This window comes from Chlorocebus sabaeus, chromosome 28 (assembly GCF_047675955.1).
Source record: "Chlorocebus sabaeus isolate Y175 chromosome 28, mChlSab1.0.hap1, whole genome shotgun sequence".
NCBI classification, from domain to species: Eukaryota; Metazoa; Chordata; class Mammalia; order Primates; family Cercopithecidae; genus Chlorocebus; species Chlorocebus sabaeus.
The window spans coordinates 13,237,770-13,265,066 of record NC_132931.1 but is presented as its reverse complement, the minus strand read 5'-3'; the positions used below and the strand labels follow the sequence as shown (position 1 = coordinate 13,265,066).

The following is a 27,297-nucleotide window of genomic DNA, read 5'->3' as shown; positions in this document are numbered from 1 at the left end:
AATCTAATTTTTTTTTTTTTTTTTTTTTTGAGATGGAGTCTCGCTCTGTCGCCCAGGCTGGAGTGCAGTGGCCGGATCTTGGCTCACTGCAAGCTCCGCCTCCCGAGTTCAAGTGATTCTCCTGCCTCAGCCTCCCGAGTAGCTGGGACTACAGGCGCGCGCCACCACGCCCTGCTAATTTTTTTTTATTTTTAGTAGAATCGGGGTTTCACCATGTTGGCCACGATGGTCTCAATCTCTTGACCTCGTGATCCGTCCGCCTCTGCCTCCCAAAGTGCTGGGATTACAGGCGTGAGCCACCGCGCCTGGCCCATTTTTCTTCCTTCCTCTGATAACCTTTCTCCCCTCCACAAACACACAGCCAAAGAAACGAATTGTGTCGCTCCTGAATCATAGAATAATTGTAAATAGTGTTGTGTTTAAACAGGAGGGGCGGGGCCCTGTTCGTCACGTGACTCTCCGGGTGCTGTATGCGGCCGTTGATTGGTCTGGGCGGGAGGGCGGCCGTCGATTGGTCCGGGCCCACTCGCGCGGGCGCCACTCTCTTTGTCTGACAAGAGAGTCGCGAAGCCTCCGCGGTCCTAGAGGGGCCGCTGGCAGGGACGCTTCGCTCGGCGAGCGCAGGTGGAGCCAGCGAGAGGCTCTGAGGCTGCCAGGGTGGTTGTGCCCGTTGCTCGGGCAAGGGGTGGTTCGCCGAGGGGCGCGGACCAGACAGACCCCGGGTCGGGCCTGGGAACCCCGAGAGGAGAGCCCAGCCCCGCGGCCGCACCTGGTGGAGGCGGCGCGGCGGAGAATCGGAGGCATCAGCAGGTTTGGGGAGAAGGAAGCGAGTGTTGTGGGGGGCGTGGGTGCTTGGGGGAGGCCACTGCGGAGACCCCCGGCTCTCAGGGGACGCTCCCGGGCCTGTGCGGCAGCTCTCGGGACCCGTGGCACCGGCTTTTGAGTATTTTCGGCGGTGTCAAGTCTTCAGCAGCGAGAGGAGCAAAGTCCGAAGAATGAATGGCTGGTGAACGCCGGGGCTTGGTTTTGTTAGAGTGGGAGATGAGCCGTGGTTGTTAGTGGAAGGTGTTCACGTGATTGTGAAGAAGCAGCATTTAGGAATTTCTCAAAAGTTAACAATCCCGTCCAGTTAAAGTTTTGAGTTTATTGTGCATGCAGAGGAACAGCTGGCAAATTGTTCCAATGGCAGCTTAGAAAGCTAAATGAGGAAGTGCAGTGATCTTGATTGTAATTGGCCATTATCAACTTGCATTCCTTCTAGGGTAAGTCGAGCTGGATCAGCCTTGCATCTGTAGCTGATTGGTTCCGTTTAAAATGCGGACGGGAAAAAAGCTTCCTTCCTGGTCAGCGCACACTTTTCAGGGAAATAAGGAATTGTTGTTGCTGTTGTTGTTTTTGAAACGATATGTCACTTTGTTGCCCGAGCTGGAGTACAGTGGCCCGATCTCGACTCACTGCAACCCCCAACTCCCGGGTTCAAGCGATTCTTCTGCCTCAGCCTCCCGAGTAGCTGGGACTACAGGCACGCGCCACCATGCCCGGCTAATTTTTGTATTTTTAGTAGAGATGGGGTTTCACTATGTTGGCCAGGGTGGTCTTGAACTCCTGACCTCGTGATCCGCCCACCTCGGCCTCCCAAAGTGCCGGGATTTACAGGCGTGAGCCACCGCGCCAGGCCTGTTGTTTTTAAGAGAGACAGGGTCTCGCTGTGTCACCCAGGGTGGAGTGTAGTGGTGCCATCGTAGCTCACTGCAGTCTCCAACTCCTGAACTCAAGGGAGAAATCAGTGTATTTTAAATGCCTTATGTGGCTGTGGGTGGTTGGCCTAGGGCTATACCCAAAACGTGGACTCCATTTAATTTTTCATTAGCAAGTCTGACATCCAGATGCACAGCCTTCACAAACAGATGTTCAATAAATACAGTGCAGGGTTGTCCAATCCTTGGCTTCCCTGGGCCACATTGGAAGAAGAATGGTCTTGGGCTACACATAAAATACACAAACACTAAAAATAGCTGATGAGCAAAAAAAAAAATCGCAAAAAAATCTCATAACGTTTTAATACAGTTTACAAATTTGTATTGGATTGGATTCAAAGTCGTCCTGGGCCACATGCGGCCCACAGGCTGAGGGTTGGACAAGTTTGGTATAGAGAATGAAAAGGATGAGGCCTCTGCCCCAGCCTGGGAGCCACTGATCAGGATAGTTTTTAGAGTGTACCTTTTTGAAGAGGCAGAAGGTCCACCCTGGGCAACATAGCAAGATCCCATCTACAAAAAAACTACAAACAGCTGGACGTGGTGGTGCACTCTTGCACTCCCAGCTACTTAGGAGACTGAGGCAGGAGCATTGCTTAAGCCCAGGAGGTCGAGGCTACAGTGAGCCATGATTACACCACTGCACTCCAGCATGGGTGATAGAGACTCCTCAAAAAAAAAAAAAAAAAAAAAAAAAAGGCTGGGCGTGGCGGCTCACGCCTGTAATCCCAGCACTTTGGGAGGCTGAGGCGGGCAGATCATGAGGTCAGGAGATTGAGACCATCCTGGCTAACACAGTGAAACCCCATCTCTACTAAAAATACAAAATGTTAGCCGGGCGTGGTGGTGGGTGCCTATAGTCCCAGCTACTCGGGAGGCTGAGGCAGGAGAATGGTGTGAACCCGGGAGGCAGAGCTTGCAGTGAGCCAAGATCGCGCCACTGCACTCCAGCCTGGCGACAGAGCGAGACTCTATCTCAAAAAAAAAAAAAGAAAAAGGCAAAGGGTGTTCTAAACTCTTTCAGGGAAGGTGAACTGTGTTTGAGGGGCATCCATTAAAATGAAAGTGAATTTCATTAAAATTCACTCTTAGAAAGCAAGTTCGTAGGCCAGGCGCAGTGGCTCACGCCTGTAATCCTAGCACTTTGGGAGGCTGAGGTGGGTGGATCACCTAAGGGCAGGAGTTCAAGACCAGCCTGACCAACATGGTGAAACCCCATCTCAACTAAAAATACAAAAAAATTAGCTGGGCATGGTGGCGGGCACCTGTAATCCCAGCTACTTCTGGAGGCTGAGGCAGGAGAATTGCTTGAACCTGGGAGGTGGAGGTTGCTGTGAGCAGAGATTGTGCCATTGCACTCCAGCCTGCATGACAGGAATGAAACTCTGTCTAGAAAAAAAAAAAAGATAGCAAGTCTGTAATTGTTACTGTTGCTGAATCCTGCTAGCAAATCACCAGGCTAGAGGTGGGGGTTGAGGGACCCCCCCAGAACACTTTCACAGGGGGCTTGTTAGCAGGTGGAGCTGGCTGTAGGAGCAGGGTTAGAAATACATAAGTAGATTTAGAGAAAGAAAAGCTGGTTAACTGGAATCCCTAGGATAACTAGACTCGAACATCCTGCGTGATAGGGGAGGGGAGCATTTGGCTTTCTCTTGTTGGTCCTAAATTACAGGGAGTGGGGAGCAAAATTTTGGATAAAGCTGTTATTGATCAAGTCCTGATGTGGGGCCCGTGCCTCAGAGGCTATGGTTTGGTTTCCAGAGCCAGTTGCTGCAGGATGTGGAGTGCTATGTGTGGTTTGTTTGTTTTTTTGTTTTTTTGTTTGTTTTTTTTTTTTGAGACGGAGTCTTGCTCTGTTGCCAGGCTGGAGTACAGTGGTACAGTCTCGGCTCACTGCAACCTCTGCCTCCCAGGTTCAAGCGATTCTCCTGCCTCAGCCTCCCGAGTGGCTGGGATTACAGGTGCGTACCACCACACCCAGCTAATTTTTTGTATTTTAGTACAGACGGGGTTTCACTATGTTGGCCAGGATGGTCTCCATCTCCCGACCTCGTGATCCACCTGCCTCAGCCTCCCAAAGTGTTGGGATTACAGGCGTGAGCCACCGCACCTGGCCAGAGAGCTATTTTTATATGTGGTCTATCTGCTGTCCCTTTGTATATGAGGTGCTGAGGATGACATGTTCTAGGGAGAAGGGGAGGGCAGGGCTGCAGGTTCCCTTGGATAGAGCTTGGGAAATTGCTCTAGCCTCAGAAATTCATAGACTTACTGTAGTGGCTCGTGTATTTCATCACATGTTCCAACACCAAACACAGGGACTTTGTATTAAGCTTTGTCCGTGGGCCCCATTGGTATTCCTGGTCCCAGATCTGCCAAGCAAGAGAGCTTCAAATTAGGGCGGGCCTTACTATCTTTTTTTTCTTCTCCAGCTCAGCCTGACGCCCAGGATCCCACCCCTTGTCAAAGACCAGGCCGTGGAAGCCATGTTCCCACCAGCCAGGGGGAAGGTGAGCTGTGCCTCCCCCTCTGCTTCCTCAGCATAGTCACTGCCACCAGCAGCTCCTTCCTCAGGTTGAGCCCTCTTCATCAGTGCGGGGAGTTTTCCTTGTTAGACAGTGCGATGTAGAGAGCTTAGCCTCTGGAGTCACACGGGCTCCCTTCAGCAAGTTATATAAACAATCTGGTTCCAGTTTTCTTTTGTATAAATTGGGTCAATGAGCGTGCGTATCACAGCGAATTGTGAAGATTCAATGGCAAATGCCCCGTGAAGTCCTTTGCGCAGTATCTGGTTACAGTTTAGCACTGTGTTAAGTTGTTGCTCTTGTTACTGTAGTAGTTGTCCATTGTTTCTGTCCATGAGCATTATCGTGCATCTACTGCTGTACACTCCAGGTGCTGTCTTCTGTGCTGGGAAATCAACACTTATCTGTAGGAGATTACAGCCTGATTAGAGAGAGAGATGTGTAAGGAACTTCTCATAATAAATTCTGAACTGTTCTTATGAAAGGGTATAATGGAAGGTCAGTTATTGAATTTGTAGCCTTATGGAGGGTGATTAGAAGAGACTGAGTTGTTTTATCTTTTTTTGAGACAGCGTCTCATTCTGTCGCCCAGGCTGGAATGCAGTGGCATGAGAATGGCTCATGGCACTCTTGACCTTCCCAGACTGAGGTGATCCTCCCACCTCAGCCTCCCAAGTAGCTGGAACCACAGGTACATGCCACCACGGCTGGTTAATTTTTGTATTTTTTATAGACAGGGTTTCACCATGTTGCCCAGGTTGTTTTTGAACTCCTGGCACGAGCCATCCACCTGCCTCAGCCTCCCAAAGTGCTGGGATTCCAGGCGTGAGCCCCTGTGCCCGACTTAGAAGAGACTGAGTTTGAAAGAAAGGAGAGGCCGGACCTGGTGGCTCATGCCTGGAATCCCAGCACTTTGGGAGGCCGAGGCAGGTGGATCACCTGAGGTCAAGAGTTTGAGACCTGCCTGGCCAACATATAGTGAAACCCCGTCTCTACTGAAAATATAAAAATTAGCTGGGTGTAGTGGTGCATGCCTATAATCCCATCTACTTGGGAAGCTGAGGCAGGAGAATTGCTTGAACCCAGGAGGTGGAGATTGCAGTGAGCTGAGATCGAGCCATTACACTCCAGCCTGGGCAACAAGAGTGAAACTCTGTTTCAAAAAAAAAAAAAAAAAAAAACCAACCAAACAAAAGAAATGGAACTTTTAAGCAACATTTGGGGCCACCTATCAACATACAGGTCCTAGCTGTTGATGGGTTCTTGGAAACTGCAACTTTAAGGGAAACTGTATATCAAAACCATTTTTTTTCCCATCAGTGTTACAGTGAAACAAAGTTATTCCAGGACCTGCTGCTGTACATACTTTTGGTAAAAATCAGTTTCCAAGAACCTATTGTGGATGTTAAGAGAGGAGTTACCTTGCCACAATGACTCTGGGAGATGAAGCCACTTTATTCCCATGCTTGTTAACCCTGTGCAGGTGCGGGAATGCAGGTGGCTGAGTAGGTCAGATTGAGGACACTGCAGCGCAGCTCTGGTAAAAGAGTGACATTCTGGATGATGGTGAGAAAGGGCCTGCAACCATAGCAGTGGAACTCAGGTTTGATAGGCAGGAAAGAATGTCCGTATAATTTGGGAGGTTCTGGTGTGTGCCCACAGAGGGGAGCTACGTGAAGCTTCTCAGGATGACGGTGGGCATTTCTTGTTACTGACCACTTACAGGACAGCGAACATTTGCTGTTTCCCTGCACGCGTCCCTGCTGAACCCACGCAGTGTCTTGTGAGAGCAGGGAGTTTGTACACAGCCGCTGGGCCCCTCTGCCCCGAGGGCTGCAGTGGTGTGGGAGTGAGAGTATGGCTGCTTCGGTGCTCAGCCCACTGGAGGGGGACAGTCACTTGCAGATGTAATGTCCCCTGTGCTCACTGTGCCGTGTCCACTGTTGCCCCCTCTGGATATGCTACCCAGGCGTCTGCGCCTTGGTCTATACCTTTTATATTCTCCAGCAACGGGCTCCCCTGGTCTCCGGCATCTGCTTGGCTTGTGGCAATGGGATGAAGAGGGTTGGAGGACAGGGAACAGGGTTCCAGAGGTCTGGGGGAAACTGAGGTTGGGTTTCTCTTCCCACGGCTCCCTCCCCAGGCTGTGGGATGGGTGTGGCTGCATCCTCTTCGGCCCCAGCTGCAGTCTTGCTCCCCTTCCAGCAGCCTTCTGGGCTCCAGCACCCCTCCCCACCTTACCCCTTCAGACCTAGCAGGCCCTGATTCCCCAGGGTGGCCAGCACCTGTGAGCTTCCACATTTCTTGTTCATGTTCGTTGAGACTATTCATCCCTTTGTCAATAGTTTGAACATTAACCAATCCCCCAGTGACATCATCTCTTCGTAGGGAAGCTGGGGCAGAAGCAATAGGTTATTTTTATAGAGCAGGGGTCAGCAGACTACCCTCGACCTCTTGGTAAAGTTTCCCTGAAACACAGCTGTACCCATTCGCTTACTTGTCCATGGCTGCTTTTGTGCTCCAACACAAAAGCTGTTACTCAAATTGTTGATTTGCTGTTCCTCAAATCAACAGCAGATTTGAGGAACTGGAACAGAGACCAGAGGGCCTGAAAAGCCTAAAATATTTACCATCTGGCCCTTTTAGAGATTAAGTATGTTGACCCCGTGGTATGGAAGCCAGCACATGTCTGGCCTGAGGGCCATCAGGCCTGAAAGGAGCCCTGAGTCTATTCCTTATGAATTCGGTGCCCTTGGCCTACACACTTTACCTCCCAAACCTCGGTTTCCTCACCTGTGGAATAATCATTGTGCGTAAGTTATTGTAAGAATTGCAGTTACCTTTATCAGCTACTTTTCCAGGAGCTGCTCTCGTTTGAGGATGTGGCGATGTACTTCACCAGAGAGGAGTGGGGCCACCTCGACTGGGGTCAGAAGGACCTCTACCGAGATGTGATGCTGGAGAACTACAGGAACATGGTCTTGCTGGGTAGGACACGGCTTGAAGATTGGGCTTTGTCTGTGTTCTGAGTGTCTTTGCAAGCCCTTAGTCCCTTATCTGCAATTCCAGAATCAGAAAAAGTGCTGAAAACTGAAAGTTTTTTTCATAACTTGTGTAGCTACAAGCCCTGACCAGACATCACCACAGTGAAACCTGACTTCATCCCATAGGAAACCATTTATTGTCTTTATTTTTCCAACTTGGTGTGCATATCTGTATACCCAACTTCAGAAATAACAGTGTAGGCCGGGTGCGGTGGCTCACGCCTGTAATCCTAGCACTTTGGGATTCTGAGGCAGGTGGGTCACCTAAGGTCAGTAGTTCGAGACCAGCCTGGCCAATATGGTAAAACCCATCTCTACTTAAGATACGAAAATTAGCCGGTTGTGGTGGTGCATGCTTGTAGTCTCCGTTACTTGGGAGGCTGAGGCAGGAGAATCGCTTGAACCCAGGAGGGAGAGGTTGCACTGAGCCAAGATCATGCCAGTGCATTCCAGCCTGGGCGACAGAGTGAGACTCTGTCCCAAAACAAAACAAAACAACAACAAAAATAACTGTATTTGAGGGCACCACTCCAAACCTTACTGGGGATGATACGTTATGTAAAATATTTACACCAGGTCACCTTTCTGAAATTGGAAAAATTCTGACTCCTGAAACACATCTGGTCCTAAGGGTTTCACATAAGGGACTGGGGACAGCGAATAGTCGTGTTGTGTTAGGGCTCAGACAGAGACACTTCATGCGTTCTTCACTCTCACCCCATGTTCCTCATCTGTAAGACCTGCAGGAGTTGAGAATTATGGTAGATTGACATTCCAAAGGCTCACTTCTTATGCTCTTGAAAGTCTTTTTCTTTCTTTTCTCTGGAAATGGGTAACTTCTTGGTGTGTAGCATTAGTGGGTGCTCAGGAAATGATTTTAAACCAACTTCATTTCTGAACCTTCACTGCTTCCATCTTTTCAGGAGCCTACCTTGTCCTATTCCACTGTAGTCTCCTACTGTGGGAATTGCCTTGCTAAATAGTTTTCTTTCCGGGACCACATGTTTAACCCCTACACTGACACTCTTAGCACAGAGTCTTGACCACCTCTTGTGGGATCGTCCACCTACCTCTGGATTTTTATAATTTTAATTTTCCCTTTAAAAGCATTACAAGGCCAGGCGCGGTGGCTCACGCCTGTAATCCCAGCATTTTGGGAGGCCAAGGCGGGCGGATGATGTCAGGAGACCGAGACCATCCTGGCTAACACAGTGAAACCCCGTCTTTACTAAAAATACAAAAAATTAGCCGGGCGTGGTGGCGGCCACCTGTAGTCCCAGCTACTCGGGAGGCTGAGGCAGGAGAATGGCGTGAACCCGGGAGGCGGAGCTTGCAGTGAGCCAAGATCGCGCCACTGCACTCCAGCCTGGGCGACAGAGCAAGACTCCATCTCAAAAAAAAAAAAAGACATTACAAGAGCATACATAAGTACATGGAAGGCATAGAAAAGGAGGAGAAGAGGAAAGTGTTCATGAGTAACACTGTTAATATTTTGGAAGATTTCCTTCCAATCTTTTTTTCCTATGCCTTTACAAAAGTAGCTGAACATAGTCTATGTGTAATCCTGTAATCTGTTTTAAACTTAACATTATTGTATCAGTGTTTCCCCACAGAATCAGTAAACAAGCATAATATAATTCCATTGTGTGATCCATGGTACTATTTCATGGTTTTTCCATGTGGGAACATTCAGCTTGGCTTTGTTTTTGTTCGTTGGTTTGCTTGTGTATTTATAATGTTTGAATAGATGTTTCTAAGTGTAAATCTTTATATGAATTTTTGATCATTTCCCAAGATACTTTCCCAAAATCAGAATTTTGAAGTTAAATGAGATGGCACTTTAATCTTTATTGATTACTGAATGATTCTTCAACAAAATTTGTACTGTTTTGCATACCCAATAGTAACATTTGAGAGTGCGTCTTTTTTTTTTTTTTTTTTTTGACAGAGTTTCGCTATTGTTGCCCAGGCTGGAGTGCAATGGCACGATCTCGGCTCACCGCATCCTCCACCTCCCAGGTTCAAGCGATTCTCCTGCCTCAGACTCCCTAGTAGCTGAGATTACAGGCATGTGCCACCACGGATGGCTAATTTTGTATTTTTAGTAGAGACAGGGTTTCCCCATGTTGGTCAGGCAGGTCTTGAACTCCCAACCTAAGGTGATCCACCTGCCTCGGCCTCCCAAAGTGCTGGGATTACAGGCGTGAGCCACCGTGCCCGGCCTTTTTTTTTTTTTTTTGAGACAGAGTTTCACTATTGTTGCCCAGGTGGGAGTACAATGGTGCGATCTCTGCTCACCGCACCTCCGCCTCCCGGGTTCAAGTGATTGTCCTGCCTCAGCCTCTTGAGTAGCTGGGATTACAGGCATGCCCCACCACGCCTGGCTAATTTTGTATTTTTAGTAGAGATGGGGTTTCTCCATGTTGGTCAGGCTGGTCTCGAACTCCCGACCTCAGGTGATCCGCCCACCTCAGCCTCCCAAAGTGCTGGGATTACAGGCGTGAGCCACCGCGCCTGGCTGAGAGTGCTTTTTTACTATATCCCTGCCCTCTTTTTATGGATTTTACTAGTTCTAAAAATAATTTTGATCACAGAAATTTTGGAAAATACGTCAGTACATACAGTAGATAATAAAAATCACCTGCGGGCCTACTTTCCAGAAATAACTCTTGTTATTAACATTTCGGTTTCCTTTTTTCCAATCCGTCTTGTGTCTATTACAGGGCAAGGATCCCTTATCCAAAATGCTGGAGACCAAAAGTGTTTTGGATTTCGGATTTTTTTTTGGATTTTGGAGTACTCACATATATGTAGTAAGATAATTTGAGGACCTGACCCAAGTCTAAACAGGAAATTCACTTATGTTTCATATACACCTCAGACGCATATCTTGAAAGTCCTTTTATCTTTCCCTGGAGAAGGCTGAATTAACTGTGTGTTGTGCACCTGCGTTTTGACTGCCACTGGTCACATGAGGTCAGGTGTGGAAGTCTCCACTTCTGTCAGGTTAGTGCTTAAAAAGTTTCAGATCTGGGAGCATTTTGGATTAGGGATGCTCAAACTGTATTAATTACTTACACACGCATACATAACACACACACTACATAGTTTTTAAAACAAAATTTGGGGCCAGGCATGGTGGCTCACGCCTGTAATCCCAGCACTTTGGGAGGGAGGCTGAGGCGTGCAGATCACCTGAGGTTGGGAGTTCAAGACCAGCCTGAGCAACATGGAGAAACCCTGTCTCTACTAAAAATACAAAATTAGCCATCCGTGGTGGCACATGCCTGTAATCCCAGCTATTCCGGAGGCTGAGGCAGGAGAATTGCTTGAACCCGGGAGGCAGAGGTTGTGGTGAGCTGAGATTGTGCCATTGCACTCCAGCCTGGGCAACAATAGCGAAGCTCCGTCTCAGAAAAAAAAAAATTTGGATCATGCTATATGTGAGTTTTGTATTCTGCTTTAAAATACATAGGCAGCATTTTTCTATTTTAATAAATAGTTGGGCTGGGCGTGGTGGCTCATGCTTGTAATCCCAGCTCTTTGGGAGGCCGAGGCAGGCAGATCACTTGAGTTCAGGAGTTCGAGACCAGCTTGGCCAAAATGGTGAAATCTCATACCTACTAAAAATGCAAAAATTAGCTGGGCGTGGTGGCCACGTGCCTGTAATTCCAGCTACTTGGGAGGCTGAGACAGGAGAATCACTTGAACCTGGGAGGCAGAGGTAGCAGTGAACAGAGATGGCACAAGTGCGCTCCAGCCTGGGTGACGAGAGTGAAACTCTGTCTCAAAAAAAATAAAAATAAAAATTAAAATTAAAAAAATAAATAAATAAAAATAAAAGACTTAGCCGGGTGGGGGCAACAGCACAGACTCCGTCTCAAAATAAATAAATAAATTTATAAATAAATAAATACATAGTTGGCTAAGTACAGTGGCTCAAACCTGTAATCCCAGCACTTTGGGAGGCCGAGGTGGGTGGAGCACCTGAGGTCAGGAGTTCGAGACCAGCCTGGTCAACATGGTGAAACCTGTCTCTACTAAAAATACAAAAATTAGCTGGGCATGGTGGCGGGTGCCTGTAGTTCCAGCTACTTGGGAGGCTGAAGCAGTATAATTACTTGATCCTGGGAGACAGAGGTTGCAGTGAGCCGAGATTGTCGCTCCAGCCTGGGTTACAGAGCAAGACTCCGTCTCAAAAATAAAAAAAATAAACAATTGAATACAAGGATTTTTAATATCTGCCTAATACTTATGCCTTCACCGCATTAATGTGCTACACTTGATTTAATTGTTCCCTTTCGATATTCAGTTTATTTCCAGTTTGACGCTGCAATCCCACTGTGCTGAACGTCTCTGGCACATTCATCTTGGTTGCAGTTGTACTTTAGGTTATATTTCTAAGAGTGAAATGACCACAGCCAAAGGTATGAACATTGTTCAGGCTTTCAATAAAGACTGCCAGATATTTACAAAGATTGTGCCAATCTCTATTCTCACCAGCCCTTCTGATTATTGTCCTTATCTCTGCCTGCCACTGAGCCCCCGGGCCATGTCTCTGTAACTCACTAACGGCCACATCCCATTTACTTCCCCATGAGTAGGATTTCAGTTTCCCAAACCTGAGGTGATCTGTCAGCTGGAGAACTGGGACGAGCAGTGGATCCTGGATCTACCGAGAGCTGGGAGTAGGAAGGCTTCCGGTAGTGCTTGCCCAGGTGGGTGAGGAAGAGACCCAGGCGAGTGGAATCAGGAAGAGGAAGGGAAGGCACGTTAGTGAAGCCCCTTCTCTGTGCCAGACGCAGAGCCAGGTGCTGGGCATATATTATCACTTCTTCATCACTGCTGCCCTGTGAGGTGGGAGGAAGATCGGCATCCCTACTTCCCAGATGAAGAGACTAAGATTAAGAAATCTTGGCCGGGCGTGGTGGCTCACGCCTGTAATTCTAGCACTTTGGGAGGCCAAGTCGGGTGGATCACCTGAGGTCCGGAGTTGACCAGCCTGGCCAACATGGTGAAACCCTGTCTCTACTGAAAATACAAAAATTAGCCAGGCGTAATGGTGTGTGCCTGTAATCCCAGCTACCTGGGAGGCTGAGGCAGGAGAATTGCCAGAACCTGGGAGGCAGAGGCTGCAGTGAGCCAAGATCGTGCCACTGAACTCCAGCCTGAGTGACAGAGCAAGACTCTGTCTCAAAAAAAAAAAAAAACAAAACTCACACAGGCCTGGTATGGGGGCTCACACTAGTAATCCCAGCACTTTGGGCAGGAGAGGCAGGAGGATCACTTGGGCCCAGGCATTCAGGATCAGCCCGGGCGACATGGTGAAAACCCATCTCTACAAAAAATACAAATTGAAGCCGGGTGTGGTGGCGCATGCCTGTAGTCCCAGCTACTCAGGAAGCTGAGGTGCAAGGACCGCTTGAGGCTGGGAGGCAGAGGTTGCAGTGAGCTGAGATTACGTGACTGTACTCCAGCCTGGGTGACAGAGCAAGACCCTCAAAAAAGAACTCTCACAGTTGGGAGGTGGACACTGGGGTTTGACTTCAAGTCTAGAACATTCATCCTCTCTCTCCTGCAGGAAAAAGCGCTGCTCGGACACAGCTGCTCTAGTGTTTTCTAAGTGACAGCTCTCAGGGCACCCTAGATGCCCCTTGATTCCACCCTCATTTCTTGTCCTCTCTCTGTGCTGCTTCTTGTTCCCTTGCTTTGTTTTGTTTCCATATTACTCCCGTATTTCCTGACATATCTGCATTTTTCTACTTACTGTGTCCTGATGCAGCTCCTCCTGTTTTTCACATCCAAGGTTTCTCCATGGCACTACTGACATTTTGGGCTGATGAATTCTCTGGGCGCAGTATGGGGGCATGTCCTGTGCATTTTGGGATGTTAAGTAGCAGCCCTGGCCTGCACCCACTAGATGCCATTTGAACCTCCCCAGGTGTGACAACCAGAAATGTCTCCAGACATTGTCTGAACCCTGCTCACCCCTAGTTGAGACCCATTGCTCTAGTCAGTTGGCTTTTGTCCCTATTTCCCTCTGGTTCCTTTTCTGTTCTATCCTATACTTTGTCCATTTTTAAGCAGATGTTTCACCTAGAGTTATTAAAAACTTGTATCTAGGCCGGGTACAGTGGCTTACACCTGTAATCCCAGCACTTTTGGAGGCCGAGATGGGCAGATCGCCTGAGGCCAGGGGTTTGAGACCCACCTGGCCAACATGGCGAAACCCCATCTCTACTAAAAATAACAAAACTAGCCAGGCGTGGTGGTGCGTGCCTGTAATCCCAGCTACTCGGGAGGCTGAGGCACGAGAATCTCTTGAACCCAGGAAGTGGAGGTTTCAATGAGTTGAGATCATGCCACTGCACTCTGGCCTAGGCATGTCTCAAACAAAAAGCATGTATCTTGAAAAATAACACGCTACCTCTTTGACATTTATTTGGCACCACTCAGTGGTGCCAAACAACTTACTAGAGTAAGTTGTTTTTCTGATAATGGTGATGGGCTCTGCTCTCACATTCTCTGGCATACACACTCCTGTGCATTTTTAGTGAGTTTGTTGGTGCTGAGAGCTCTTTTTGTTATGACAGTGAAGAGTCCATTGAAATTCAGAATTTTGGGCTGGGTGCAGTGGCTCATGCCTGTAATCCCAGCACTTTGGGAGGCCGAGGCAGGTGGATCACCTGAGGTCAGGAGTTCGAGACTAGCCTGACCAACATGGTGAAACCCCATCTCTACTAATACAAAAATTAGCTGAGTATGGTGGGCTGGCATCTGTAATCCCAGCTACTCGGGAGGTTGAGGCAGGGGAGTCACTTGAACCTGGGAAGCGGAGGTTGCAGTGAGCTGAGATCATGCCACTGCACTCTAGCCTGGGCAACAGAGCGAGACTCTGTCTCAAAGAAAAAAAAAAGAAAAATTCAGAATTTTGGCCTCTTGAGTGTGATGATGTAAACAAGAGATCACTTCTTAGCTTCATTTGATTGTCCTAGAGCCCTAACAGTTGGCTTCTCTTCCTTTTTTTCTTCTGCAGTGGATAGGTCATTTACATCTTTTCTTGTTATTTGGCTAGGTTCTGAAGCCAGACACAGGATGAAAAAGCTAACTCCAAAACAGAAATTTTCTGAAGATTTAGAGTCATATAAGATATCAGTGGTAATGCAGGAATCGGCCGAGAAACTTTCAGAAAAGTTACATAAGTGTAAAGGATTTGTGGACAGTTGCAGGCTTACTTTCCCTACTAGTGGCGATGAATACAGCAGGGGCTTCCTTCAAAACCTCAACCTTATTCAAGATGAGAATGTGCAAACCAGGTGGAAGCAGGGCAGGTATGAGGAGGATGACAAACCCCTCAATCAAAGATCTTTTCTTTTGGGGCACGAGCAAATTCTCACAAGAGCAAAGTCTTACGAATGCAGTGAATGTGGAAAAGTCATTAGGCGTAAGGCATGGTTCGATCAACATCAAAGAATTCACTTCTTAGAGAATCCCTTTGAATGTAAGGTATGTGGGCAAGCCTTCAGACAGCGGTCAGCTCTTACGGTCCATAAACAGTGTCACCTGCAAAACAAGCCATACAGATGTCATGACTGTGGAAAGTGTTTTCGGCAGCTCGCGTATCTTGTTGAACATAAGAGGATTCATACCAAAGAAAAACCCTACAAATGTAGTGAATGTGAAAAAACCTTTAGTCAGAATTCAACCCTTATTCGACATCAGGTGATCCACAGTGGAGAAAAACGCCATAAATGCCTTGAGTGTGGAAAAGCCTTTGGCCGGCATTCAACCCTTCTGTGTCATCAACAGATTCACAGTAAACCGAACACCCATAAATGCAGTGATTGTGGCCAGTCCTTTGGTCGGAATGTGGATCTCATTCAGCATCAAAGAATCCATACAAAGGAGGAATTCTTTCAATGTGGAGAATGTGGGAAAACGTTTAGTTTTAAGAGGAATCTTTTTCGCCATCAGGTCATTCACACCGGAAGCCAACCCTACCAATGTGTCATATGTGGAAAATCTTTCAAGTGGCACACAAGCTTTATTAAGCACCAGGGCACTCACAAAGGACAGATATCCACGTGATATTAACTGGAAAGCAGTCATCGAAGGACTACAACTTAACTTCTACTTCAAGTGTGTATCACACGATTGTTTTCATGAAAAGCAATAAATGTAACAAAGGGTTTTTCTGTGGGGGCCCTCTTTTTGTGGCCAATCTGCTGCCCTAGTGAAGAAACACTTCAAAGGAAATGTTAGCCTGGGCAACATAGTGAGATCCCATCTCTACAAAAAACAAGCCAGGTGTGGCTCACACCTCCAGCCCCAGCTACTGAGAAGGCTGAGGTGGGAGGATTGCTTTAGCCCAGGAGTTTAAGGCTGCAGTGAGCCATGATGTGTCACTGTACTCCAGCCTGGGTGACAGAGCAAGGCTGTCTCAAAAAAAAAGAAAAGAGAAAAGTTTACTAGGCTGTTGTGTTCACTCTCTTGCACCCTCTATGCCCTCATCCCCTCCAGCCTAGTTAAGGCAGAAGGGAGCCATAGAAGCTTTGCCCTGTGGTCGCCAGGCTGGGGACCAATGAATGGGTTGTGAATGATTGAAGGACTGAAGAATGGGCCAGGTGTGGTGGCTCACGCCTGTAATCCCAGCACTTTGGGAGGCTGAGAATGGAGAATCACTTGAGGTCAAGAGTTCAAGACCAGCCTGGCCAACATGGTGAAACCCTGTCTCTACTGAAAATACAAAAATTAGCTGGCCATGGTGGCATGTACCTGTAGTTCCAGCTACTTGGGAGGCTAAGGCAGGAGAGTTGCTTGGACCTGGGAGGCAGAGGTTGCAGTGAGCTGAGAACACACTGCTGCACTCCAGCCTGGACAACAGAGTGAGACTCCATCTCAAAAAAAAAAAAAGGTTGAAGAAGAATGCCTTTCCTGTATTACATACAACTATGACCTGCTAATGTATAGACTTAAAAAAAAAACAAAAAAAACTAAGGGCTACTCACTAGTAACTAGTGAGGTATGAAGAACTGCTAAAAGTTGCCCATAATCAGCCCGGGCGTGGTGGCTCACACCTGTCCAGCACTTTGGGAGGCCAAGGTGGGTGGATCATGAGGTCAGGAGTTCAAGACGAGCCTAGCCAAGATGGTGAAACCCCGTCTCTACTAAAAATACAAAAATTAGCCAGGCACAGTGGCGGGCACCTATAATCCCAGCTACTTGGGAGGCTGAGGCAGGAGAATCACTTGAACCCGGGAGGCAGAGGTTGCAGTGACCCGAGATTGCATCACTGCACTCCAGCCTGGGAGACACACCAAGACTCCGTCTCAAAAAAAAAAAAAAGTTGCCCATAATCTAAAATGAATGTGTTAGTAGATTCTGGTAAGAGCTATAAGTCAGTATTTGTAATAGGTGCTGTGGGCCCTGCCGAAGTCCCTTTGGCCTTACTTACACCTTCTGTGGGCGTCATCTGACTGTGTCTGCACCTTGTGGCCTGAGGGCAAAAGAGACATCCTGGGAGCAGCCGTCAACCAATCATTGATGGGCATTTGATAAACACCAAATTCTCCATCTCCCCACGTGTGGAAAACTCTGAAGCATGTGTTTTAGTTTCCAGAGGTTCCCTAGGAATTGCACACAGGCACTCACCATGGTAGCTGCCTCATTGGGTGACTTCTCTGTCTTCCACCTTCCCTAACAGTATTGCAACCTCTCCCCAACAAATAAACTCCTTGTATTCAAAAAGTGTCAATTATGGTCTCTGAGGAGCCATATCCCTTCTGTTTTCACAGTTATTCTAAGGACATTCTGACATTCAGTTTAAATAGGTTGAGCTGAGTGTTTGCTCCCTAAAGCTCAACAATATAAGAGATCCACGTAAATTATTTTGATATCCTAAACATCATCCTATGTCTGTATTAAACATTGTTCTAATTTGCCAGGTGTAGTGGTGGGTGCCTGTAATTCCAGCTACTTGGGAGGCTGAGACAGGAGAATCGCTTGAACCGGGGCGGTGGAGGTTGCCGTGAGCCAAGATCGCACCACTGCATTCCAGCCTGGGCGACAGAGTGAGACCCTGTGTCAAAAAAAAAAAAAAAAAAAAAAAAATTGCTCTCAGGCCAGGTGCAGTGGGTCACACCTCTGATTCCCCAACACTTTGGGATGCTGAGGCGCTGAGGTGGATGGATCACTTCAACCCAGGAGTTTTGAGACCAGCCTGGCCAACATGGCAAAACTTCATCTTTTTTTTTTTTTTTTTTTTTTTTTTTGAGATGGAGTCTCGTTCTGTCGCCCAGGCTGGAGTGCAGTGGTGCAATCTCGGCTCACTGCAACCTCTGCCTCCTGGGTTCAAGCGATTCTCCTGCTTCAGCCTCCTGAGTAGCTGGGACAACAGGCACCCGTCACCATGCCCAGCTAATTTTTGTATTTTCAGTAGAGATGGGGTTTCGCCATGTTGGCCAGGCTGGTCTTGAACGCCTGACCTCGTGATCTGCCAGCCTCAGCCTCCCAGTGTTGGACTTATAGGCGTGAGCCACTGCGCCCAGTCTCTCTTATACTTTTAAAGTACAAAAATTAGCTGGGTATGGTGGTTGTGTGCCTGTAGTCTCAGCTGCTTGGGAGGCTGAGGTGGAAGGATCACTTAAACCCAGGAAGTTGAGGCTGCAAGTGAGCCAAGATCATGCCACTGCACTCCAGACTGGGCGACAGTGAGACCTTGTTTTTTTTTTTTAATTAATTTTTTTAAAAAAAGATAGTTTGTATTTACAATTTTCTCCAATGACCAGGCATTCAGGCACTTGTCACTCAGATTAATCCTTATGTTTAAAGAAGATACAAACAGGAGAGAACTGTAATTCATTGAGTAGTCATATCCAAAGCGCACCCATCCTGAGATGGCTACAGACTTAGAGGGAGGTGTAGATGCTGTCCAGGCCAGACACCCTTCAGTTTCCAGACAGTTCCTAGAGCAAGAGAAGCCACCATTACCTACACGCAGACTAGACCCATGGTTCTGCCCTGTGTTTTTCAGAGGCCGGTAGTGCCCTGACTGCTGCTTCCTGATGATATTCCTTGAAGCAGAGGCCTCTATCACATGTGCCCCAGCTCACCTGCATTGGGAGAGGGTGGTCTCTTGACCGTGATGGTGGGTGCCCCTAGTGGAGCTGAGCAGACACCCCCTTCCCTTCATTTTCATAGGACCTGGAAAGGACAAGCACACTTGCTCTACTGGAGATGATTTTTATGTTCTATTTTATTCATTTCTGCACGAAATACTCAAAATTTGTATAATAAGCCTTGTGATATCATGATAAATATATATTTGGTCTTCATCCTCAGTGACTAGCAGAGAGCTCCCCAAACCTTGGAGAATTCCTGAGGGATAAGGGTGCCAAGAGCATCTTTTAATACTTGGTCTTTTGACACTTGTTCCTGACACGGAGCTGCTAAACCCACTGGAATTTTCTTAGTGGTGCATGTCTTTGTTCTAATAAGGCAACTCTTGGATTCCCGATGGGTTCAACTTGGGGGCTGGTCACTGGAAAGTCCAAGGCATGATTAGAAACTTGGAAGCCAAGGCGGGCAGATCACGAAGTCAGGAGATAGACACCATCCTGGCCAACATAGTGAAACCCTGTCTCTACTACACTACAAAAAGTTAACTAGGGATGGTGGCGAGTGCCTGTAGTCCCAGCTACTCGGGAGGCTGAGGCAGGAGAATGGCGTGAACCCGGGAGGCGGAGCTTGCAGTGAGCTGAGATCCGGCCACTGCACTCCAGCCTGGGCGACAGTGCGAGACTCTGTCTCAAAAAAAAAAAAAAAAAAAAAAAAAAAAATGGAACTTCCAGTTCAAGGAGAATTGCTTGAACCCAGCAGGTGGAGGCTGCAGTGAACAAAGATCGTGCCACTGTACTCCAGCCTGGGCCACAGAGGTAGACTGTCTTAAAAAAAAAAAAATCCACCTTGGGAGCCAAGGCAGGCAGATCCCCTGAGGTCAGGAGTTTGAGACCAGCCTGGCCAACACAGTGAAATCCCGTCTCTACTAAAAATACAAAAATTAACTGGGTGCAGTGGCAGGTGCCTGTAATGCCAGCTACTCAGGAGGCTGAGGCAGGAGAATCGCTTGAACCCGGGAGGTAGAGGCTGCAGTGAGCCAATATCATGCCACTGCACTCCAGCCTGGGTGACAGAGCAAGAATCCATCTCAAAAAAAAGAAATCAGTAAGTCAAAAAACTGAACTCCTAGGCCCCTAGAATGGGAAAGAGGGACTATGTAAAATTAGGTTTTCTGGAAAGTGAAAAATAGAGTGTTTCTTGTGAGCACTGAGCTTTACCAGGTCTTCTGGGGATTATGAAGTAGTTGAAACCCTCTCTACCATCTAAGGACAAAGGCAAATTTTAAAAGACTAAAATACATTCTTGAGGTAACTGTAGTGAGCAAGATTTGGTTCAAAAGTGAATAAAGAGGCTGGGCGTGGTGGCTCATGTGTGTAATCCCAGCACTTTGGAAGGCTGAGGTGGGCAGATTGCCTGAGCTCAGGAGTTCACTAGCAGCCTAGGCAACACGGTGAAATCCCATCTCTACTAAAATACAAAAAATTAGCCAGGCGTGGCACAGTGCGCTTGCAGTCCCAGGTACTTGGAAGGCTGAGGCAGGTGAATTGCTTGAACCCAGGAGGTGGAAGTTGCAGTGAGCTGAGATCATGCCACTGCACTCCAGCCTGGGTGACAGAGCAAGACTCCATTTCAAAAAAAAAAAAAAAAAACCAAAAGTAAATAAAGGTAGGCTGGGTGTGGTGGCTCATGTCTGTAATTCCAACACTTTGGGAGGCTGAGGCAGGAGGATTCCTTGAGCCTAGGAGGTTGAGACCAGCCTGGGCAACATAGCAAGACCCTATTTCTTTAAAAAAAAAAAAAAAAATATCCGGGTGTGGTAGTGTGCCTGTGGTCCCAGCTACTCAGGAGGTTAAGATAGACGATCACTTGAGCCCAGGTTGAGGCCACAGTGAGCCATGATCGCATCACTGAGCTCCAGCCGGGGGAATACGACGAGACCCAATCTCAAAAATAAACACATAAATAAAGGTAGAGCACAGATGGCAAGGACAGAACCCTGTTACATGTTGGCCTCACTCTTATCATCAGAAGTCTCTTACCTGGCACCAGCACATTTCAGAAGGCCCCTTACTTCCTCATTCCTCACTCACTGAAACTATCAGTCTGTAATAGGGCTCAGGACAGATTGAACCTATCTTGTAGGAGATCCTCAAGGAAGATCCATAATTGACTGATATGCTCCAAATGGCAAGGAATGTCATTCTGGACAGGAAAAGAAACAGGCCAAGTCACACAGAAACATATCAAAATGATAGCACTTTATTTCTTTCTTTTTTGAGATAGAGTCTTGTTCTGTTGCCCAGGCTGGAGTGCAGTGGCGTGATCTTGGCTCACTGCAACCTCCGCCTCCTGGGTTCAAGTGATTCTCTGCCTCAGCCTCCTGAATAGCTGGGATTACAGGTACACACCACCACACCCAGCTCATTTTTGTATTTTTAGTAGAGACGAGGTTTTACCATGTTGGCCAGGCTGGTTTCAAACTCCTGATCTCAAATGATCTGCCTGCTTTGGCCTCCCAAAGTACTGGAATTACAGGCGTGAGCCACCGCGCCCAGCCGACAGCACTTTATTTTGATGAATTCTTTGGTGTCGGATAAGGTGTGTACTTTGTCTAAATCTTTCCCCACATTCGAGACATTTGTAAGGCTTTTCTCCAGTGTGAATTCTCTGGTGTTTAATGAGGGTTGCACTCTGATTGAAGCGTTTCCCACAGACAGAACATCCATAGGGCTTCTCCCCAGTGTGGATTCTCTGGTGTTTAAAGAGGTCAGAGCGCTGTTTGAAGCTTTTCTCGCATTCTTCACACTTATAGGGTCTCTCCCCTTTATGTAGTCTCTGATGTCTAAAAAGGTGGGAAATATGACAGGTTTCCCCGCATTCCTCACATTTAAAATGTTTGTCTCTACTGTGGGTACTTTGATGACGATTTAGGTGTGAATTCTGCCTGAAGCGCTCCCCACATTTCAGACAGGTGTATGGCTTCTCACCTGTGTGTGTCCTCTGGTGCTTGGTCAGGGCAGCGCTCTGGCTGAAGCTTTTCCCACATTCTTGGCAGCCATAGGGTTTCTCACCTGTGTGGATTCTCTGGTGTCTAAAGAGGTCAGAGCGTTGTTTGAAACTCTTCCCACAGTTACCACATTTATAAGGTCTTTCTTCACGGAGCTGCCTCTGGGTCTCCAAAAGGTTGGAATGATGGAAACTGTCTCCACTGTCAGACTTGTGAGGTTTCAGCACGTGCCACGTCACCATGTGGAAACTCTGCTTGCACTTGTTCCCGTGTTCCTCACCGTCTGTGGGCCTCTCTGCTTTTGGGATGTGCTGACCCAGAACAAGGTTGGAGCGTCTGGCACTGTTCTGCAGGTCATTATTTTTAGAGTCTTCCCCTTCTATGGAACCGTTCTTGTTGACATCTGAGATGCTGTTGCGTCCTTGTGCTTCAGGAGAATTTTCAAGTTTCAGGGGGAAGGGGTTTCTGGACTGCTTTTCCATGCTGTCCTCATGGGTACTGCCACACTTAGACAACAGGGGGCGCTTCCCCTGGAACGCTTCTTGTAGTCGCCCCTGTGGCTCTGCTTCTAAAATTTCTTGCATTGGAATCAACTCTTTGTTCTCAGCTCTGCTTTCCAAACCTGAAACATGAAAATACAAATTCCTGCCATTGCATTTCTGTGCAACACTGAAATAAGCAAGTGCTGGCAGAATGTTAAATCCTCAAATCCCTTTTACTTTTTATTTTAATTAATTTATTTTTTGAGACGGAGTCTTGCTTTGTCACCAGGCTGGAGTGCAGTGGCCTGATCTCAGTTCACTGCAACCTCTGCCTCCTGAGTTCGAGTGATTCTCCTGCCTCAGCCTCCAGAGTAGCTGGGGTTACAGGCGCACACCAGCACATCCAGCTAATTTTTATATTTTTAGTAGAGATAGAGTTTCACCATGTTGGCCAGGATGGTCTCTATCTCTTGACCTCATGATCTGCTTGCCTCGGCCTCCCTATTTATTTATTTTGAGACGCAGTCTCACTCTGTTGCCCAGGCTGGAGTACAGTGGCGCGATCTCGGCTCACTGCAACCTCTGCCACCAGGGTTCAAGTGATTCTCCTGCCTCAGCCTCCCAAGTAGCGGGGATTACAGGTGCCAATTCTGCTAGTTTTAGTAGAGACGGGGTTTCACCATCTTGGCCAGGCTGGTCTTGAACTCCTGACCTTGTGATTCACCTGCCTTGGCCTCCCAAAGTTCTCGGATTACAGGGTGAGCCACAGCACCCAGTTTATATTTTATTTTATCTTACCGTATCTTATTGTATTTTTGAGATGGAGTCTCACTCTGTTGCCCAGGCTGGAGTGCAGTGGTGTGATCTCTGCTTACTGCAACCTCTGCCTCCCAGGTTCAAGTGATTCTCCTGCGTCGGCCTCCCGAGTAGCTGGGATTACCAGCACCCGCCACCATGCCTGGCTAATTTTTTTGTAGTTTTAGTGGAGACAGGGTTTCACCATCTTGGTCAGGATGGTCTCAAACTCCTCTGACCTTGTGATCCACCCACCTTGGCCTTGCAAGGTGTTGCGATTACAGGAGTGAGCCACTGCACCCAGCTATTTTATTTTTTTTGAGATGGAGTTTCGCTCATTGCCAAGGCTGGAATGCAGTGGCATGATCTTCGCTCACTGCAACCTCCACCTCCCAGGTTCAAGCAATTCCCCTGCCACAGCCTCGAGAGTAGCTGGGTGCCACCACACCCGGCTAACTTTTGTATTTTTAGTAGAGATGGGGTTTTACCATCTTGGTCAGGCTGGTCTCAAACTCCTGACCTCAGGTGATCCACCTGGCCTTGGCCTCCCAAAGTGTTGGGATTACTGGCATAAGCCACTGCGCCCAGCCTATTTTTTATTTTTTTGAGACAGAGTCTCACTCTGTCACCCAGGTTGGAGTGTAGTGGCATGATCTCGACTCACTGCAACCTCCACCTCCCAGGTTCAAGTGATTCTCCTGCCTCAGCTTTCTGAGTAGCTGGAATTATAGGTGCCCATTAACTGGCGTGGCTAATTTTTGTATTTTTAGTAAAGACGGGGTTTTACCATGTTGGCCAGGCTGGTCTTGAACTCCTGACCTCAAGTGATTTGCCTGCCTCGGCCTCCCAAAGTGCTAGGGTTACAGGCGTGATCCACCTCGGCCTCCCAAAGTGGTGGGATTACAGGTATGAGTCACCACACCCGGCACAAGGGAGCAATTTGAGCAAAGCTCTGAAGCTTTGCTTCCTACAGAGCTAGAGTAGAATATTTCAGGCAGAGCGGTCACATAGCACAAAGACCAGGAGGCAGAGGGGCTTGGCATATTTTGAAGCAGCAAGGCAGTGTGGCCAGAGTGGGTGAGGGGCAGCGGAAGGGATGGGTGGGTAAGCAGGGTGCCAGGGCCCCTGCACATCAGGCATCACAGGCCCGAATAATTTTTTGCATTTCTAGTAGAGACGGTGTTTTACTATGTTGGCCAAGTGGGTTTTGAACTCCTGACCTTGTGATCCGCCCACCTTGGCCTCCCAAAGTACTGAGATTACAGACGTGAGCTATCACCTGGCCAAAATGTATTACTATTTTTTTAATTAAAAAAATTTTTTTAAAAAAGATGGGGTCTTGCTGTGTTGCCCAGGTTGGTCTTGAGCTCCTGGCCTCAAACAATCCTTCCATCTGGGCCTCCCAAAGTGCTAGGATTACAGGTGAGAGTCACCGTGCCCGGCCAACAGCAAACGTTGACGAGAATGTGGAGAAAGAAAAATTCTCAATATTGCTGGTGGCGTATACATTAGTTATGAGCTCTTTGGAGAGTAAGATGAACATACAGTTGTCTCTTCTTCTCTGTGGGGACACATTCCAAGACCCCCAGTGATGCCTGAAACTGTGTGCAGTACCAAAGCCTCTCTCTCTCTCTCTCTCTCTATATATATATATATATAAAATGTTTTTTCTTATACATACATCCCTTTAATCAAGTTTAATTCATAAATTAGGTACATTAAGAGATTAACAGTAACTATCAATTATAACAATATACTTAACTAGGTTTGGTGGCTCACACCTGTAATCCCAGCACTTTGGGAAGCTGAGGCAGGAGAATCACCTGAGGTCAGGAGTTCAAGACCAGTCTGGCCAACATGGTGAAACCCCGTCTCTACTAAAAATACAAAATTAGCTGAGCATGGTGGGGCATGTCTGTAATTCCAGCTACTCAGGGGACAGAGGCAGGATAACTGCTTGGCTTGGGAGGCAGAGGTTGCAATGAGCTGAGACCACACCACTGCACTCACTCCCCCTGGGCAACAAGAGGAAAACTCCATCTCAAGAAAACCCCCAAAACCAAAGACAAAAAATGAAAAACAAATGCTATACTGTAATAATAGTCATGTGAATGTGGTCTCTGTCTTAAAATATCTGGTTGTACTGCGTACTGTGGGTAAGTGAAACCACAGAAAGCAAAACCAGGAAGAGGGGACTACTGCCTGTCTCTAGGCATATCCTCTTCAGAAACTCCAACATAGGAACAAATACACAAAAATATGCAAGAATATACAAGAATGTTCGGTGCAACGCTGTAATGGTTAAAACTTAAGACACCTAGATGTCCATTAACAGAAACGGATAGAATTCTGGAGTATCTGGACAGTGAAACAGGTAGAGCTCCATGCATCAACATGAGTAAATCTCAAAAATGTAATACTGAGTTAAAAAAAAGCCATACAGTAATGATATACAGCGTGGAGCTACGTGTCTATGTAGAGACAATATAAGACATGCATGGAAGTCATAAACACAACAGTCAGCTTACTGGCTACCTCTAGAGAAGGACAGAGGGGAAGGATTTCCAGGAGGCTATGTGGGAGCCTCACCTCCAGCTGTAACATATTTCTCTGGCAATATGGCCAAGTATTAAGATCGGATAAACTTGGGTGGTGGACACAGGGGATGGTCATTATCTATTTTTTTTTTTTTAATAGTTTTCTGTATGTATAAAACATTAAAAATGAACCAAAGCAAAAAGCTGAATCTAGCACCTAGCAGTACATAGGCTCCTGCCTGGGTTACAGAAGACACCTGAAGGCCCTCAGCCCAAGTCTGGGAATGGCATAATGGCTCAGGGATGGTAATGGACCACCCCTTCACAAATCACACACCACAATAAACCAGCAGAGCAACAGCACTCACTAGGCGGAACTGTGCCCCCGGAATCCTTCTGTGCACTCTCTCTGCAGAAGTCCCTCCGTGCTGGGTCCAGGCGCTCCCACTCCTCCCAGGTTAGAGACACAGCCATGTCCTCGAAAGTCGCCATCCCCTGGGAACAACACAAGAGCCCAATTCAGTACCTGCTGTCCCTGTACAGCACTATCACTCTTCTTGAGTCTTGTACTGACCAGGGAGTTTGGAGAGATCAGAGATAGAGGCTGACATTCTCTTATAATCCTAAAAAGCCTTTCTGTGGACTATTTACACTAATTTTGGGGGTAGGTAAGAGCAAAATATTTCTTTAACTTGTATCACTGTGATGTATGGGAATGGAAATATGATATAGATTAAAAGTACACACGACCGGGCGCGGTGGCTCATACCTGTAATCCCAGCACTTTGGGAGGCCACGGCGGGCGGATCACCTGAGGTCAGGAGATTGACACCAGCCTGGCCAACACGGTGAAACCCCATCTCTACTAAAAATACAAAAATTAGCCGGGCGTGGTAGCGGGCGCCTGTAATTCCAGCTACTCGGGAGGCTGAGGCAGGAGAATCGCTTGAACCCGGGAGTCAGAGGTTGCAGTGAGCCGAGATCGCGCCATTGCACTCCAACCTGGGCGACAAGACTGAAACTCCACCTCAAACAACAACAACAGAAAAGAAAAAAAAAAAGAAGAAGAAAAAAGAAAACCAGTAATCCGTGTTGGCTTTATGCTGAGGTCTATAAAGTCATCTCCTGGATGGATCTGTCACCGTGGCCTGCGGAAAGGAAGTCCATACACACCCCAACGTTCACACGAAATGTAATAACGAAATAACTTCCGAAACGCAGAGCACCCCATACACGCCTATTTTCCACACTCCCACCTCCAGAATGGGTCTTTCGCTTCTCACCTGAGGTGAGGTTCCATCGAGCGCTCGCTGCAGAGCCCGCACCACGGCCACTGCCTCCTCCCCGCTCTCCGGGCAGTGCTCTCGCACCCAGGCTTGCAGCTCCTCGGGCAGGATGGTGAGGAACTGCTCCAGCACCAGCAGCTCCAGGATCTGCTCCTTGGAGAGCAGCTCAGGCCTCAGCCACCGACGACAGAGTTCTCGGAGCCGGCTCAGCGCCTCTTCCGGTCCAGCCATCTCCTGATAACGCAGCTGCCTAAAGTGCAGTCGAGAAGTTTCGGGGTCTGGCCAAGCCCCTGGATAGCCGGGCTCCCAACTTCCGGGTGAGTCTTCCTCCACTTTCACGGGCAAAAGTCCGTCGCGTTGGGACGGCGCCGCGTCTTTGGACCTCGCAGCCATCACCCAGGGTCCCAACTCGGCGTCACTGCCGCGACTCTGGGCGGTCAAGCTGGAATTCATCTTTCTCCGGCATGTGCTGCCCTTCCTGGAGTCTTCCTTTCAGGTGAAGAAAGAGCAAACCCAAGGAACTCATCAGCCCTCAAACCCTCCGGTCCCAAACACCGGGCCCCACCACACGAGGCCCCTCTCCCACACTTCTTCCTTTCCTCAGCTTTGCGCCTACAGCTCCCTCAGTCCAGCCACCGAAAACATCCCGTGCCGGAAGTGCGTCACGGACGCCCTGCGGCACCCTTCCCTGCATTTCCGGGGCCTCTCTAGGCGCCTGATGGGGTGAGGTGCATCTCGCTGGTTTATCG

At 48.0% G+C, this 27,297-nt stretch overlaps 2 protein-coding genes across 13 annotated transcripts; one reads left to right on the top strand and one right to left on the bottom strand.

The window, feature by feature from the left end:
• Positions 1-542: 542 nt before the first annotated feature.
• ZNF789 (zinc finger protein 789) lies at positions 543-17,070 on the top strand. Of its 10 annotated transcripts, XM_073012788.1 has the most exons (7): positions 543-810; positions 3,621-3,718; positions 4,187-4,264; positions 5,763-5,845; positions 7,141-7,267; positions 11,928-12,041; positions 14,399-17,070. In XM_073012788.1, exons 4-7 carry the CDS (start codon positions 5,840-5,842, stop codon positions 15,409-15,411), a joined length of 1,260 nt encoding a protein of 419 aa, XP_072868889.1. In that variant the 5' UTR covers positions 543-810; positions 3,621-3,718; positions 4,187-4,264; positions 5,763-5,839; the 3' UTR covers positions 15,412-17,070. The 10 variants fall into 10 exon arrangements, with proteins under 10 accessions (XP_072868889.1, XP_072868888.1, XP_037846486.2 ...); XM_073012787.1 differs by lacking the exon at positions 3,621-3,718; XM_037990558.2 differs by lacking the exon at positions 5,763-5,845.
• On the bottom strand, positions 14,778-27,209 carry ZNF394 (zinc finger protein 394). Of its 3 annotated transcripts, none has more exons than XM_037990546.2 (3): positions 26,546-27,200; positions 25,631-25,757; positions 14,778-14,886 (listed from the first exon to the last, which is right to left on the bottom strand). In XM_037990546.2, exons 1-3 carry the CDS (start codon positions 26,999-27,001, stop codon positions 14,864-14,866), a joined length of 606 nt encoding a protein of 201 aa, XP_037846474.1. In that variant the 5' UTR covers positions 27,002-27,200; the 3' UTR covers positions 14,778-14,863. The 3 variants fall into 3 exon arrangements, with proteins under 3 accessions (XP_037846474.1, XP_008016842.1, XP_037846475.1); XM_008018651.3 differs by lacking the exon at positions 14,778-14,886 and adding an exon at positions 20,683-22,070; XM_037990547.2 differs by lacking the exons at positions 14,778-14,886; positions 25,631-25,757 and adding an exon at positions 20,683-22,070 and having other exon boundaries at positions 26,546-27,209.
• Positions 27,210-27,297: the final 88 nt, after the last annotated feature.